A 12500-nucleotide genomic window follows, 5' to 3' on the forward strand; every position below is an offset into this window, starting at 1 on the left:
TAATAATAATAAGAATAATAATACATTGTATTTGTTGAGCGCTCTATCATATCACGCGGAAGTGCTCAAAGCGTTTTACAAGGGCATCAACAATTCAATTTTGGAAAAGAACAAAGTCTTAAGATGCTTTTTACTAATTTTCCGATGAAAAATACCGTATCTAATTCTTTTGGGAGTTTGTTCCAGTTGGGAAGTGTTAGAAAAAAGAGCGTCCTCTTCGTAACATCATTTTTACATCAAAAATTATCATATTATCGTTAATGAATAAAATGACACAAACCATTGAGAATAGATGGGGAAAGGTCGAAACGGAGGCATTAAAGTGAATGTCTAAAGCACGCAATTTGTGCTAATTCACAGCATGAAATGTCAGCATTGATATTCACTGATTGCTGTTGCATTTGGGAATTATATCTTCCCTTATAGGCAAGGGGCTCGTAAAGCCGGGGCAATAACCTCTATCTACCCTTTAAATGGGATTCTGGTACTCAGTGTTTTTATTTATATCTTGTTCTTTGGTGAATATGCTATAATATAATATGGACTTATTTTATCAGTTTCATGCTCACCATTGCGGGCATTATTGACGTCATGCGTTTAGTTTAAGTACTCACTACATGCGCAGACGGATATAACGAAAAATACGCCACTACCATATTATCCCATTCGTCTGTGGTGTTTCATTCATCCTGTTTTGTTGATAAAGGGGAAACCCGAAACGTTGATTTTATCTTTTTTCGTATATTAAATTGAAGCTTACATTCAATTTCACATTGTTATCTACTGTGCCATAGTAAAATATGGGTTTCCCCTCAAAACGAAATGAGTATAATAATACAAGTCAGGCACTAGCTTGGTAACAGGAAGTATTTCTCAAGAACATCCATCCATCCCCTTTCATCGATTCGCAAAACTTGCAGAGTCAGCAATCATTACTTACTCATGAAATAAAGAAAGCAATCTGGAATGTTAGTTCTTTTGATTAGTTAAACGTCAAAATTGTTCCAGGATGATATTACGCGATGCTCGCCTTGTTGACAATTGACAAATTGACACATCCTGAAATCAATTTTCTCGTCGTGTAAGATGTCGTCTAAATGTTGCTGCTCGAAGCTCGAAGAAATAAAATAACAATATGAAATTGAATATAACCTTCAATTTAATATACGAAAACAGATAAAATGGACTTTTCGGGTTTACCCTTTATCAACAAAACAGGGTGGATGAAACGCTACAGACGAATGAGATAATGTGGTAGTGGCGTTGAACACAGTTTTTTCAGCTCTTAAAAAGACACTCGTGCCTGTTCCTTAACTTACTCAACCCTAACACTGACTATATCCGTAGTTTACCCTTGTCTCTTTTACCCCATGCCTATTTATTACAGTTTTCTGAGACAAAATGTTTGGCGTAGATAGTATCAGATCTAATGTTTTCTTTGTTTTGTTTTTGCATGTTAATGGTAGTTGAATAAAACTATCTATGTACATGCCCATGTTTAATACATTTTTCCAATCTTGAAAAGTAGCAAAAATCTCTAGGATTGAGTGAGTTAATTTGTCACTTTGATATAATCTGACAATGGACTTTATTTTATTTTTATTTTTTTTTTGCTTCCGTTTTTATTTTTTTGGCCAAAAACCTTCTTTTTAAATCTAAACTGTTTACATCACGATATGTATACCACGACGTTAGGTGTGAGAAGTTTGAGAAGAATATTGTTTGATTCCGTTTGACAAGTTAGATGTTTTTTAGTGAATTTATATCTGGCCAAAATGACGGAAAATGTGTTTTGTTAATGTAGCTCATTGGGGAAATAGAGAGATGAAGAGAGAGAGAGAGAGAGAGAGAGAGAGAGAGAGTGAGAGAGAAAGAGAGAGAAGGGGGGGGGGGTCGGGAAAGAATAGGAGATAGAAAGAGAAAAGGAGAGATGAAAAGAGTGAGAGAGAGGGGGGGTCGGGAAAGAATAGGAGATAGAAAGAGAAAATGAGAGATGAAAAGAGTGAGAGAGAGAGAGAGAGAGAGAGAGAGAGAGAGAGGGAGGGAGGGAGGGAGGGAGGGAGATAGAAAGAGAAAAGGTCGGGAAAGAATAGGAGATAGAAAGAGAAAAGGATAGATGAAAAGAGTGAGAGAGAGAGAGAAGGGGGGGGGGAGAGAGAGGGTGGAAGTGAGAACTAGAGAGTGGGGGGAAGAGAGATAGATAGAGTGAGAGTGGGAGAGAGAACTTGAAGAGTGGGAAGAAAATAGAGAGAGAGAGAGTTGGGGGGGAGGAGAGTGTAAAGCAGAGATAGCTAATTCTATTTTATGGTATTAGTGGTGGGCGAAATGGCATTTGTATTAATTCTATACTCATCCAGCAGTCGATGCCAGAGAATTGAATAAATTATACAGGAGTTAGTAAGTAAAGTTCATCGTATATCATTGTCTGTGTGGTGTTGTTACAGTGGTGATATTGGTGATGGTGCTGGTGGTGGTGATGGTGATGATGATGATGATGATGATGAGGATGATAATGATGATGATGAGGATGATGATGAGGATGATGATGATGATGATGAGGATGATGATGATGATAATGATGAAGATGATGATGATGATGATGATGATGATGATGATGATGATGATGATGATGATGATGATGATGATGAAGATGATGATGATGATGATGATGAGGAGGAGGAGGAGGAGGAGGATGATGATGAGGATGATGATGATGATGATGATGAGGAGGAGGAGGAGGAGGAGGATGATGATGATGATGATGATGATGATGATGATGATGATGATGATGATGATGATGATGATGATGATATTGTGTGCAATATTATAGAATATCTCTTTCATAACTGTAATCACTATATTATTATTATTTCGTCTCTCATTTCTTTTTTTCACAAGAATCAAAAGACGTCCTGGGCGAGCTCGGTTTGGATCCGTTCCAATCATCCGCTGTTACAATAATGGCAAGGCCTTGAAATGCTTTGAGGTGGGACCGCGTCGTCGTGGTGGACCTCAGGCACAGCGACAGAGATCGTGCTCGGCAGGAAGCAGCTTCGGGCGCAAGCGAAGTTTCAGCAGGAATCCCGAAACACGAGGAAGACGATCCGTCAGATCATGGCCACCTAGAAACAGATTAACAAGTCCCGGGAAACCGACGGGAAATGAAATTATTGAATGCGACGTTGCGGCAAATGATAAGATGAAGGTCCCAAACCAGACTCAAAGTCATATTTTAGAGCACACTCGGTGTAATTGCCCGGCCTGTATGGATTTTTGTTGTCGATGGCGTCAGGCGATCAAACGGGAATTCCCAAATGCTCTCAGCAAAGACGTCGGTTTGACGCCTGTAGAACGTAAAGCAAGACGTTGGACTCCGATTTTGCGCCGAAAGGGAAAGTCGGGGATGAGGAGCAGGGTTTTGAGTAAATCGCCGTACACAAATAGATCCGCATACCGCCAAAGACGGAGGTCGCCGAAAGTTTCTTGGTGTCGGCGTGGAGGAGGAGATGAGTACGACGTGGACGGCGATGACGAGGAAAGCGTGGAATGTTGGAATGAGGAAGAGTCGCCAACGTACGGAGAGGAAGAGTTAGGTCATCTGTGTCGTGGAAAACAAGACATTTTCGGGTCCGATCCACAGTTGCCGGTGGTATCGCAGAGGAGTTGTAGGCGTTTCTACCCAAAATTATTGGATAAAGACAAAGAGAAGCAAGTGACATTTCGGCGACAACCGGGATTGGATGGTTTTGAGAATGCTGCAAAAGACGGCACTGTTGCCCAATCAGTTCTAAAGGACCGAATATACAACGACAAGAGAAGGCGACGGAAATCTTTGGTTTCTGGTGATAAAACTGGTACAAATAATGACGACACTATTTATTTACAACGGAATCCCTATCAATCAAATTCTTCTAAGAAAGACACGCCTGACAGAGCCGGTAACTATCATAGATTTATCATTAATTACTTGTCTAATTACTTAGCTTACACCCAGTTGATAATCTCCCCAAAAGAATAATTTGGAGTTCAGACTTTTATTTCCTACTTTTCCCTCTTGAACAAAATGATGCTATTTATTTCGACAAATTTTAATTACAAAACTATATATGCATATCTTTTCAATGTTACTCCATATTGGAATACGCTTCTCTAATATCCGTTTTAAACGATATTCTTGTAGCTTGTCGGGTCTTCTTGGCGATCATATTGATGGATAATTTCTCTAATCTAGTTTGTTTGCGATCAAGACATATTTGAACTACAGCATCAAACCGATATCACGTCGAGGTGATTTAGATTTTTAAAAAATGAATTTATAGAAGAACAAAAAAAAAACAAAAACAATGTTGATTAAGTTTATATGTTTTACTAAAGATATTGGTTAATATATTCTTAAAGAGACGAAAATTAAAATATCACATTTCTGTTGATTTCTACTTTAAAATTACTTTTGGCATCTGTTTACCACACAAACAACAATAATATCGACACAAACATTATGAGTGCATCGGTAACATATCCAGCTTTAATAATATCGTCTCTTATAATTTACAGGTAGGATCGCTGAGGGTGAAAACGTTAGGTCTTGCTGTGGACGCAAGGCATCCCTGAACGACGACAAAGACACAGTCACCGAGAGGAGAGATACGTCTTCGAGACACCAAAGAGAACATTATGGAGATCGTCGCGACAACGGGGCGTCCAATGGTGACAGTCTCAATATGAGACGTGACGGCCTCGACCAAAGAACTCAACATAGACAATACCACAGACAATCGAATTCGTATGACGCAAACAACGAGTCTGACCATCCCAATTACCATAGCCATCGGCAGCAGCGACGCCGGCTTCAAAATGAAGACGTAACTTATAGGGCAGCAAGTAAACGAAATGACGGAAGATCCAAATCGCCCTTTAATGAACGCTCCCGTATACAATTTCAATCGACAGCTAAGGATAATTTTCAGCCGGCATCGCCTTTGTCCTCACCGTTGTCGTCGTCGTCATCTCCGTCGTCATCTTCGTCGTCATCTGCATCATCATCGACGACCAAATGGCCTTTTAACACCTCCGGAAATCGGTCGCCCCAAATGGATTTCCCTGCGTGTCGTCCATTTTGTCCCTCCGACAGGGTGATGAGGTCTGGGAGAGCCAGAGACGAGGATGAATGGTTGTCGCGACACGTTGATCTCATGGTAGAGTGTGGGAGGGAGAGGCACGCCACGGCACGTGAGAGGAGACGACGGGCGGCAATGAGAGCGGAGGAGCTGAAGGAGTCCTTGGAAGGAATGAGTATGGATTTTGGGGATGTGGACCACCGCCTGGAAGAGGTTAGTGATGAATATTGGTTCATTTGTTGCTCTCGGTGCTACTGTTGATGCTGATGCAGATGCTTCTGTTTGGTTCTCTTTAGTAATGTAAAGCTGACGCTCGTGTTTTTGAATGTCTTTTACTCGATTGTTACCGTTTTGATCAATTTGTAGATACTGGTGGTATCGGTGATGATCATTGTAGTATAATAGTAGTAGTAGTAGTAGTAGTAGTAGTAGTAGTAGTAGTAGTAGTAGTATAGTAGTAGTAGTGGAAGTAGTCGTATTAGTAATAATAGTAGTAGTAGTAGTAGTTGTTGTTGTTGTTCTTGTTGTTGTTGTTGTAGCAATAGTAGTAGTAGTAGTAGTAGTAGTAGTAGTAGTAGTATTAGTAGTAGTAGTAGTAGTAGCAGCAGCAGCAGTAGTAGTAGTAGTAGTAGTAGTAGTAGTAGTAGTAGTAGTAGTAGTAGTAGTAGTAGGAAGAGGAGGAGGAGGAGGAGGAGGAGTAGCTGTTGTTGTAGTTGTAGTTGTAATATGATGATGATGATGATGATTATTATTATTATTATTATTATTATTATTATTATTATTATTATTATTATTATTACTATTATGATTTTAATTATACTGATAATGACGACGATGATGGTAACCAAGTTTAAAGACATAAATAATAAATGTCCTAATTATGTGTCCGGGTTTATCCTTTCATTTCTCAGATCAGGAAGTTGCAAGGCCGATATCTACAAAGATCCTCAAAAGTTTTGGACGCCATTCGAGGAAGGAATATGTCAGCCTGCACGAGTTATGAAAATCAGGAAGATGGATTCAATTACAGTCCGAACCAAATTGTGCTCCATCGGGGAAATAAACCAAAGTATTCCTATGCCAACGATAACAACCTTCACCATTATTATTCTAATGGGAAAATCCAAGATAAAAGACGTGAAGATGGGGACTATAGACGTGACAATCACACCAACTTTACCCGTGGTGGCCACTATTTGTCTGATCCCGAAGAGGTGATAGGCGATGAACCATTTTACAATAGTGATGGTACACCAAACCGCTATTTGAAATCCCAATATTACAATAACTCCGCCCAAGATTCCAAAAAACATTATGACTATGAACGTTGCTATTCCGATGATTGCGAAAAGGATAATTTGAATACAAAAGTCGATGCGGAATGTCGAAGATATAAAAACGAGTATGGTCATTTGAGTCATTTCTACAATCACCTGACACAGAGGAATGGTAAATTGGTAAATAATAATAATTCACAACGACACGCGAGGAAGTGTAAATCAAATAGCGACATTTTTCTTCCCGACAGTAAGGACAAGGATCACTCATTATGCGATAGAACATCCAGATATTTAGATTCAGAACTTCAGCAAAAAGTTAGGTATTTCAAAGAAAAGCAGGATGAAGGACACAAACCATCGCCAAATTCCAAACCTTATCATTCAAAAAGTATTGAAAACTGTTCTAATGTTTATAATTCTAATAATGACGATATTAAAGGCTTGATTAATTGTTCAAAACGACGGCTAAAAGATCAGATAAGAAGGGTTTACAAGAATTTTGATTTCGACAACGGCGACCATCTGGAGCGGTATTCGTACTCCACTGACAAAGAAAACTCTATACGTTGTAGAGTGTCGACACCCGATAAAACGTGTCACCCTTTACAATCTGAGTCGCATGTGGATTCCTGGAAGAGAGGAGACAGTCGACGCTATAAAAATGATGTCGACAATAATTATTCGCAAAATGCAAGTTATGGTCGTGGATATTTGAATAACAAATTATGGTCAAATTTCTCCCCAAGGAGAAGAGGAGATGATAAAACATTCAGCACAGGGCGTGATTATTATCCTGATCACATGAATAGTGATGCGAGTTTTTCTAGTACGGTCTCTCGCGGCAATAATGATGACGCTTTTATCCCGCTTTATCGAAAATACGACCTTGGTATAGGTGGTCGTTATATCCAACAACGAGAAAGTCCAAATATACACTCCTATTTAAATGATTACCCGTTATACAGCGAAAATAAAGATGAATGTACGTCAAAGAGTACAGAAAGGATAACAAATAGATTAAGAGAACGTAAACTATGCTATCAAGACAATAATAGTACTAGTGATTACAATATTGATGGCGGTGGTTGTGATGGTGGTGATGATGGTCGTGATGGTGGTTATCTTGCCAAATATAGAGGTTTTAAAAATGAAAAGAATAGAGATTATTCAGGCTATTTTAGTGATAAAAGTGAAAATGAACACGACGATAAGGTCTACAAGGACGATATTGGTCTAAATCGAAAACATGTCAAAAGTTTGACTAATCGTTACAGTTTAATGAAACCATCGCGCTCCGAAGAAAGAAATTACGTGAAACCGTTTGTTAATTATACGACTGCGAATGGAGAGGGCGAAGATATAAACTCTTCTGTTAGTGAAATGCATACATCGGGGTATTTGTCAGATGACTGTTAGTGAAAATACTTGCTTTCTGTTTTTAGGTTCAGGATTGAAAGCGGAAAACATGAAAATCATCCATGAAATTTTACAAGAAGACAAGAATACTGACAACGTCTTAGTTTTAATAAATACTGAAGACGAATCAATCTTATATCGATGACGTTTATGGTTTTATATAATTTCTCGAGCAATAACATTTTTTTCTAACATATACAATTTTCTGACATGTTTATCTTAGAAAATAAATTTATACTTATTTTTATTTTCTCAGTATACCATGTGTTCGCATTCTGATTTAATGTCATCATTCATAGCATTAAAAACAATAAAATTTCCTTTATACATCTCATTGGGGAAGTGTGTCTTTATGGTCTATTCCAAGGGATGACTGGAATAACTCAAGGCCACACAGTGGAGCGGCGGATGATCGAACTCAGTACCTTTCGGGGACGATGCAAAGACCGTACCGCTTAGCCACACTTCCCCAACGATACTGTTATTTCAGATTTATAATGTTTTTCTCCTCTGGGTGTATATTTATAATCGTCGGAGAAGTATTTCACAAGGGTGTCCGCCATTGTTCCGATAGTTTAGAACGAGTTATTAAGTTACTATGCGTCATTATGAGGGAAGTGACGTCACGACTGTTGAAGCCTATTGACTTATCGACCTAGGAGTTGTAATATATGACGCATCTTGTCACAACGATTTTATGTCCCAATACAACAAAGACTGAAAATTGAATTAAGAGTCAAAAATATTAAACGTACGTTATCTCACTCAATCCTAACACCGACTATATCCGTAGTATACCAGGGGTTACTTTTACCCCATGCCTATTTATTACATTTTTGTGAGACAAATTATTGGCGTAGTATCAAAGCTAATGTTTTTAGTTTTTGCATGTTAATGGTAGTTGAATAAAACTATCTATGTACATGCTCATTTTAAACATTTTTTCCAATTTTGAAAGTAGCAAAAATCTCTAGGATTGAGTGAGTTAAGATTATTTGTTTTAACTGTTTTATTGAGTGGAATAGTAAATATTACTTTATAAAATGCGAAAACGTTTAAATGAGGAATAATTTCGATACTGAAGGCAAGGGTACCAAACGAGGTAAAAATGTTCGACATCAAAGCTCTCCTCCTCCATTTAACTCACCCATTCCCCTCATCCTCCTCCTTCACCATCATTATCATCATCATCATTATCCTTAACATCATTAGCATTATCATCATCATCATCAACATCTTCATAATCATCATTACCATCACAACCACCACCACTACCATCAACACGATCACCACTACCACCATCATTCATCATTACAACCATCTTTGCCTTAGTTATATTATACTACTCACACCACTAATAAACCCGTGCTGCGTTGTCAATAAATTATATTTACAACATTCCACAGTACCAATACGTTCTATTTTAAGAGCTTTGTCTAAATCGTCATTACACCATAGCAATCGACTGAAATCGTCTGGTTTAAGATTAGACGGGCACAACAGATTTATCCTAATCCCTACTGATCCGCCTAAAGATTAAGATCTAAACAAGTGTATATGAGCGTAGCCATCGTAAACTGACACTGACCAAAACAATTGACGTCAAAAGACAAGTCTTTGACCGCAAAAGAAAACAAATCGTGAGTTGTATTCAATAGTTCAACCAATGGAACCACTTGTTTCATTGAGCCCTACTAACGACAACAACAACCTAGACGCTACACAAACCTAAAAATATGACGTCAAACTATAAGCACTAGAGGGTCCTAGGGTAGCCATCATAGCCTGACACTAGAACCCTCTGACTGGCAGTTTGACGTCATTTTTTGGTCAGTGTTAGGCTATAAGTTTACGATGGCTACGACATAAGACAGTGCCAGACAATGCAAGAAAGAAAAATACAAGAAAAAAATAACATCCCCTCAAAAAAAAAAAACTCTTCCTTGACAGGGGATCGAACCTTAGACCTCCTGGTTACTGGTAGAGTGGCATACCACTAGACCACATAGGGCCGCATGTCGAAAACTAAGAATTGTGTTGTTTGTTTGTTTGAGTTTTTGTATTTGGTTTGTGTGTGTTTGTGTGTGTACGTGTGGTTTTGTTTGTTTTTTTTTTTGTTTTGTTTTTTTTTTTTTGAATGTAATATATTTTGTTGGGTTGGTGGATTGTTTTGAGGAGGTCCGATTGCCATTGGAATCAACTGGTCCAATCCGTCATCTGATGGACTCTCTCACTTTAGACCTTGGAGTTACCACATGGAGATGCTGGACAATACTCTTCAACAGTCGTCACATCCTTCCTAATGACGCATGGTAACTTAGTAACACTGGCTCTAAACTATCGGAACAATGGCGGACGCCCGTATGAAATATTTCCCCAGCGAGCATAAAAGCTTATTCGGAGGGGAAAAAACCACATAAATTTGATCATCTTTTGACTTTTACACATTCTGATCACAAGGCATATGAAAAGTTCTAGGCAGCATGAAGAATAAAAAGTAATGATTTTCTTTGTTTAGAACCAAGATGGTCGCCGTTTCCGGGCGGCTAGACATCAGACTACTGAATCCAATTGATTTACAAAGATCTGACACAATCCCCCCTTGGTTGCAATAATTTGTTTTGTGTTTGTTTTAATTAAATTTGTTGGGGTTTGTTTTTTGTTTTTGTTTTTTGTTTTGTTTTTTATTTTGGCGGGGGGAGGGGTTTAACATCTAATTTTGGTTTTCTTATATCTTTACCGTTGCTGTTGTTTTAATTATTTTATTTTGTCGTTTGTTCTTATTTTGTTTTAAGTTAAATTATACTTAAAATCGCCAGAATTGTTATCAACGTATTGATAAACGCGTATCGTATTAGATATAGTTTTTTTTCGTTTGCGACTACTATAAGTTTTATAAGATCATCGATTTCTTTTCTGCATAGAAAACAGACTTTGTAATCATATTATCGCTAGAGGGTAGTCTAATACTGAATAGAAACGTATGAAAATATACAAACAAAATGATAATCGTGGCATTTCTATCCAAGATGGATTGCAATGCTCTAAGCGCTTTACTAGTCATTTCTCAGAGTAGACAAACACACACACACACACACACACACACACACACGCACATAGAGAGAGAGAGAATGTATGTATATATGTATGTATGTATGTATGTAATGTATGTATGTATGTATGTATGTGTGTATGTATGTATGTATGTATGTATGTATGTATGTATGTATGTATGTATGTATATATGTATGTGTGTATGTATGTATGTATGTATGTATGTATGTATGTATGTATGTATGTATGTATGTATGTATGTATGTATGTATGCATGTATGTATGTATGTATGTATGTATGCATGTATGTATGTATGTATGTATGTACGTATGTATGTATGTATGTATGTATGTATGTATGTATGTATGTATGTATGCATGTATGTATGTATGTATGTGTTCAAGATGGCGGACAGGTCAGTCGGGTCTCTCGCAGTCTCTAGATCTACCGTCTCTTGTATCCATCATCCGTGGTAGCTGTCCTCGTAAACACAGACAATGTCTAGAAGGAGTATAGGACTTGTGACAAGGATCAGATTTCTTGCCAAAGAGTGTATCAAAAGTGGTAAAATTCGACTAGACGTCGGACAGAATGGTTACAGTGTTGTAAAACGTGTTGTGAATGGCGGAAATAGTGATTGTGATTTGTTTGACATTTCTAATTGGCTCCAGTATCAGCATGAACCGACCAGTAATTCTTCTTGGAATAAGTTTATACAACAAGAAGGTATGTTCAGACAGACTATATCTACACAACCCATTAAAATTAAACCAACTTTTTGTCACTCCAACCCATCAAATTGGATAAAATTATTTTCAACACTACACAGTGTTTTCATCAAAAACAACACATTCCAAATCCAAAGACCCGATAATGGACAGCCGTTTAGCATTGAATTTCTCCGCTACTGCAAACGAATCTTAACAAAATTCCCAGATGGACCGATTAAAAAAATTATAAAAGACCCGATCAACAATTATGAAGCTCTATTAAAATACATCGACATAAAAATAATAGATATAAAGTCCTCCATTATGCCCTCCCTTATTCAAAACAACACACCAAGAGCACAGGAGGAAAAAGAGGTGACAAGACAAGAACTCACAGCAATATTCGTAAACCACCAACGAAAAGCTATTGATATTATTAGAAACGGATGTAAACAAACACACTCAAGTTGTGAGATAGATATCAACACAGTAGAGACTGCCTATAAAGAAAAATGTCAACGAAACAATATAAACATTAGTGACACTCCCTGGTCCGATGATGTCACTATCCCCCCTCCCGCATGGACACCATCAACAAGTGAGTTTACAATCGACGAACTCACAAGCTGTGTTAAAAAATTACCATATGAAAAGTCACCCGGGGCAGACGGTGTCACCTATAAATATATTAAACAAACTGGCACCAATTTTAACGGCCATCTTTAACACCTGTTTAAAATATCAAAAAGTCCCCCCAGACTGGAAACACAGTATCATAACACTGGTACCAAAAAAGAATGGAAACAAGGACAACGTCGACGACTGGCGACCTATCGCCTTATTACTAACGTCCTATAAAATATTCATGAAACTCATACAAAATCGACACATGCAATGGATTGTCGACACGGAGAGACTGTCA

At 38.0% G+C, this 12500-nt stretch overlaps 2 protein-coding genes across 3 annotated transcripts in view; one reads left to right on the forward strand and one right to left on the reverse strand.

The window, feature by feature from the left end:
• The window catches only part of LOC144981043 (uncharacterized), a 16650-nt gene extending 8579 nt beyond the window's left edge, over positions 1-8071 (forward strand). The window contains exons 2-4 of the mRNA XM_078929131.1: positions 2899-3938; positions 4555-5330; positions 6029-8071. Of these exons, the coding sequence (XP_078785257.1) occupies positions 2899-3938; positions 4555-5330; positions 6029-7813 (3601 nt within the window). The 3' untranslated portion in view covers positions 7814-8071. The remainder of the gene's footprint in view (positions 1-2898; positions 3939-4554; positions 5331-6028) is intronic.
• Positions 1-12500, reverse strand: part of LOC144981045 (inositol 1,4,5-trisphosphate-gated calcium channel ITPR2-like) — a 219025-nt gene that overhangs the window by 178663 nt on the left and 27862 nt on the right. The gene's annotated exons all lie outside the window — the stretch shown is intronic.

Source organism: Berghia stephanieae, chromosome 10 (genome assembly GCF_034508935.2).
Source record: "Berghia stephanieae isolate SIO BIC M18660-M18661 chromosome 10, UCSD_Bste_1.3, whole genome shotgun sequence".
In the NCBI taxonomy this organism is placed as follows: Eukaryota; Metazoa; Mollusca; class Gastropoda; order Nudibranchia; family Aeolidiidae; genus Berghia; species Berghia stephanieae.